Genomic DNA, 4,958 nt, shown 5'->3' on the forward strand with positions numbered 1-4,958 from the left:
AGTAACAAAAAAAAATTAGAACACTAATTGAACAAAAAAGGAAATAGCTTTCATATAAACATTAGACTTTCTATAATAACATTAGACAAAGACATAAGGTGATTCCAAAAGTTCCAGACATATATGGTAGAAGGAAGGATGATTCTTGTTCTCTAGCACCAATTAGGAAAAAAACAGATATAGATCAAGTGCCATTATTAATAAGTGAGTTATAATTAATGTCGCTAAAATGGATAATTAACTTTGATTGAATATCTAGTATGCATTCATTTGAAAAGGCCTTACCCATGCGATCACAATGTTCCAAAAAAATAAATAAAATTAATCAGTGAGAATGTGATTGCTTTTGAAGCATCTTAAGATAAATCATTGTGTAGATTATATTCAGTCCAGAATACATGTATGAGTAGAGAAAGGTAGAAACCCTTTGTCTACTTGGAATACATGACCGGCCGTCAAAGTACTAATACCAACAAGAATGTAACTACGAACTGAGTTTTCTTAAATAATCTCATTAGTATTTGATTACATACATTTCATATATTTAAACCCCAATTGTTTACCTATTCTTTGAACTGTACTTTGTCTAATAAACAGGTGAGAATTGCAAGTGCCAGAAACTCTGTGCTACACATTCCATACCTAATCACTTAGGACAGTCGTGTAGTTCTATTAACCTCTAAAACAAAACTTGCAATCTGGTTTTAGTCTTTGACAAGTTGGAAAGTGATCTGAGGATGATGACCAATGGGTATTAATTAATTGATGAAGTTTAATATGAAACTCCTGTTTAAGTCAATACGATCTAGAATGTCAGTTAATTAAAAAAAAAAAAAAAAAATCCCATCGTGGGATAAAAAGGTGCTGGTCTGCTTGACTGTCCAAAACACGGCTGAGAGCGAGAAGTCTCTGATACTAATTAATAATTGCTTGGCAGAATTTCAAGGAAAAGACGCAGCAAGAGAACAAGGGTCCTTCATCTTCATGGTGAACCTGTAACTTTGAAGGGAGAAAAAGAGTGGAATGAAAGCAGAAATGAAGTGAAAGATATGGAGAATTTCGTGCCGTGAAATTTCCATTTCATAACCCAGTGATCAAGAGGATTTTGTTACTTGTCTTTCAATGCTGGTAATTAATTCTACCCACCAAACTTACCAGTTTACAGAGTGTTTCTAATCTTCTACTCGTACGTTATCCTAGTAACTTCAGCGAGTAAAATAGCAGTACTATTAAGATACGGTACGATAAAAAGGATTTTCAAATATGTTTGCATAGCAAATTTTTTTAAAATAACAATATATATTTCGCTTGAATAGTAAGTATATTGTTTAACATATTTTTTTTATATTTTTAATTATTATTTTATTTTACATATATTGCATCACTTACAGTAATTATTTCGAATGATTACTCTGTCCAGACAAAGCCAGGCCTATGACTAATGAGTAATGAGTAATGAGCGTGATGGAAAAGGGTAAAACCGGCTGAATGTCGGTTAGCTTTCTGCACATTTGCAGAGTAAGTTAGCATGGAATCTTCCTCCATATATATATATATATATTTTGTGGGATCTGCATTTGCTAGGAAATAGCATAGAAAGATCTGATCACAATTACCCTTCATGGGAAAATTTTTTTTTCCTTTCTTTTCTTTTTTGTGGTAGAATTAAGCACCCCCAAGAGAAAAATTCAAACGCACAGCATAATTGAAAAAGCATATTAAGTTCAATCACCCAATATGACAGATAGAGGGCAGCACAGGTACAAGAAAGTAACAGAACCTGCTTATCAATTTAGCTGATAAAAACGTGCAGTTATAACTCCTTATACGTGACTTCAATTTTTCTGAGAGTCTATTCTAACATATGGCCCCAGAGCTTTCATTTCACTTCACACGGTGCCCCGCCACCCCTCCAATTGTCACTTGTCATAGGTTTGGGTTTTAGTCTGCGGTCCTGACGGACTCGTGAGGACTGAGGAGAGGGTCGGTGGCCGTGAAGTTTTATGCGTAATTGCGGAGGACAAAGGATGAATTGGGGGGCTCCTCGAGGCATGGGAGCAGCCATTGGCCAGCAGCCACTGCTTTTAGGCCAGCAGCCACTGCTTTTGTTGCAGATATAGTAAAAGTTTTTGTATTCACTAGAATTTGGAACATGAAGGTTAGACTTGAAAGACTAAAAGGCAAACAGAGGGTTCATTTTACTCAGATTAAAGAAACCAACAAATTTGATGTTGCCATTTGCCAGCAAGAACCCCATCTCCAAATTGACAAATGACGCTGGTAATTATATATATATATATCACATCCAAAAAAATTATAATATTTTTTTTAAAAAAATATATATATCTAAATAATCTACTATCTAAACACACTCACTATTACTAATAAATGCGTAAATCTAAAATCGTGTTACAAATGACAGTGACACGAATCTTCCCTCTTCACCGTAAAAATAAATTCCGCAGATCTGCTATCAAAAGGTTTGCCCCCCAAAAAAAACTTTTCAGTTCAATCTCAAATCAATGTATCAAGCAAAAGATTTAGGTGTCAATTTATGACACCTCTACTCGTATGAATACATGAATTGTCCCACTTTATACACCCACATGCACACCTAATGTACCCATACACCAAATACTACACTTGTATAGCACATGTATGTATACATAATTTATAAGGAAGGAAAAAAAAAAAGAAGAAGAAAAGTAAAACAAGTGAAGAGAAGGGGGTAGGTATGAGATTGACCGAACCATCCATGTACCATATTCTCCCCTCCCTTCCCCCTCCAAGTCTTCTCTTATCATCATCACATTTCTTCCCATCAGCTCCCTCACCGTCACCCACCCCCCATCCCCTCCCTATATAAAAGCCTTCCCTCCTCCCTTCTTTCCTTTCTCAGCTTGGACGTTTTCTTTTGCCAAGAGAACTACAAGCTTTTTAGGGCCCCAAGTCTTTTACATTTGTTTCATTTTAGTCCCTTTTTTTTTTTTTCATTCTTTACAATTAATCCGAACGAATAAAGAGCTAGCAATCCGTTCCCTCTTTCGTCGTCGTCGGGTATGAATCTCAAGTCCATAATTCCGCCGGGTCTCACCCTGACTCACCGGGTCAGCTCGACCCGACTCGTTATCCAGGCTGTCCACCGTTTCGACTCGGCCAGCACTCACACGAGTGTGAACACTAGTACGAACGGCTCGGCAGCTGCCGCTCCAGCGCCGAATGCTAGCACTGGGAAATTGAGCTTGAACGTCTCAGGCCATGTCGGCGCGAACCGAGCCGACTGGCAAAGCTCTTGCGCAATTTTAGCCAGCAAGGTCGTCTCTCAACAGCAGGATACCGAGACAAGTGGCTGTACCGGTGGAAAAATCACCACCGTCAACGGCCACAAGGCTAGTCTAGATCTGGTTCCGATAGACAATCTGCCCAAGCCACTCTCCATCGCAGACCTCTCTCCAGCTCCGATGCACGGCTCGAAGCTCCGCGTCGCCTACCAAGGCGTTCCCGGAGCTTTCAGCGAAGCTGCCGCCGGCAAAGCTTATCCGAACTGCGAAGCCATCCCTTGCGACCAATTCGAAGTTGCATTCCAAGCTGTCGAGCTGTGGATCGCTGACAGAGCAGTTCTCCCGGTAGAAAACTCCCTCGGCGGTTCTATTCACCGGAACTACGACCTCCTCCTCCGCCACCGTCTACACATCGTCGGCGAAGTCCAACTCCCAGTCCACCACTGCCTGTTAGCTCTCCCAGGCGTCCGGAAAGAGTATCTCAGCCGCGTTATCAGCCATCCGCAAGCCCTAGCCCAGTGCGAACACACGCTCACCAAAATGGGCCTAAACGTGACCCGAGAAGCCGTCGACGATACCGCGGGAGCTGCAGAATTCGTCGCGGCAAATAACCTCCGCGACACGGCGGCGATTGCCTCAGCACGCGCCGCCGAGCTGTACGGCCTAAGCATCCTAGAAGACGGCATTCAGGACGATTCCAGTAACGTCACCAGATTCGTCATGCTAGCCAGAGAGCCGATAATCCCACGAACGGATCGGCCGTTCAAGACGAGCATTGTCTTCGCTCACGACAAAGGGACCAGCGTGTTGTTCAAGGTTTTGTCGGCCTTCGCATTTCGGAACATTAGCTTGACGAAGATCGAGTCGCGGCCGCACCGGAATCGGCCGATACGACTGGTGGACGACGCCAACGTCGGAACGGCCAAGCACTTCGAGTACATGTTCTACGTGGATTTCGAGGCGTCCATGGCGGAAGTCAGGGCTCAAAACGCATTGGCGGAGGTTCAAGAGTTCACGTCTTTCTTGAGGGTTCTGGGAAGTTATCCCATGGATATGACGCCTTGGTGCCCTTCCAGAGGAGAATAAAACCCGAATCAATCGGAATCGGAATCGGAATCATTTTCTCGTTTTTCATTTATCAATAATTATTTGGAAAAAAAAAAAAGAGAAAGGAAGGAAGGAGGAGAAAACTGAAAAATGGAAAATGGGGTCGTTTGATTTAAGAATTCAAAGAATTGAATTGAGTTCTCTTCTCAATAATTTCCTTTTTCTTTACTTTTTTTTTTGGGTTTATGATTTTTTTAAATGTTTGGTCATCAAGAAAATGTTGGTAAATATGTGGGAAATTGTGTGTAAGAATTGTGAATATATTGTCACATCCTCAAAACCCTGTGAATGCTTGAAAAATTGTTGAACGGAGGAATGACAATTATGATGGAAAGCAAATTAATTATTTGTTGAATTAATATTTTGTTGGTACTTTTATTTTACTTTCCCCTTTTAGTTTTCAGGCCTTGTTACCTGTAATTCTTTCACTAAGGATATTTCGATTTCAACAACCTATGTAAGAACAATTAAATTGTACATGAATATTTAGATGTGCAGTAAATATTTTATAATAACCTTTAAGATTTCAGCATCTATATTGAGAGATCTTCACATATTTTATTTTCTAGA

The 4,958-nt window shown here is 40.4% G+C and overlaps 1 protein-coding gene across 1 annotated transcript; it reads left to right on the plus strand.

The window, feature by feature from the left end:
- Positions 1-2,827: 2,827 nt before the first annotated feature.
- LOC113763843 (arogenate dehydratase/prephenate dehydratase 6, chloroplastic-like) lies at positions 2,828-4,747 on the plus strand. The gene has a single exon (XM_027307808.1). It carries the CDS (start codon positions 3,060-3,062, stop codon positions 4,365-4,367), a length of 1,308 nt encoding a protein of 435 aa, XP_027163609.1. The 5' UTR covers positions 2,828-3,059; the 3' UTR covers positions 4,368-4,747.
- The last annotated feature ends 211 nt before the right edge of the window (positions 4,748-4,958 follow it).

The sequence above is a fragment of the Coffea eugenioides genome, chromosome 1 (genome assembly GCF_003713205.1).
Source record: "Coffea eugenioides isolate CCC68of chromosome 1, Ceug_1.0, whole genome shotgun sequence".
NCBI lineage: Eukaryota > Viridiplantae > Streptophyta > Magnoliopsida > Gentianales > Rubiaceae > Coffea > Coffea eugenioides.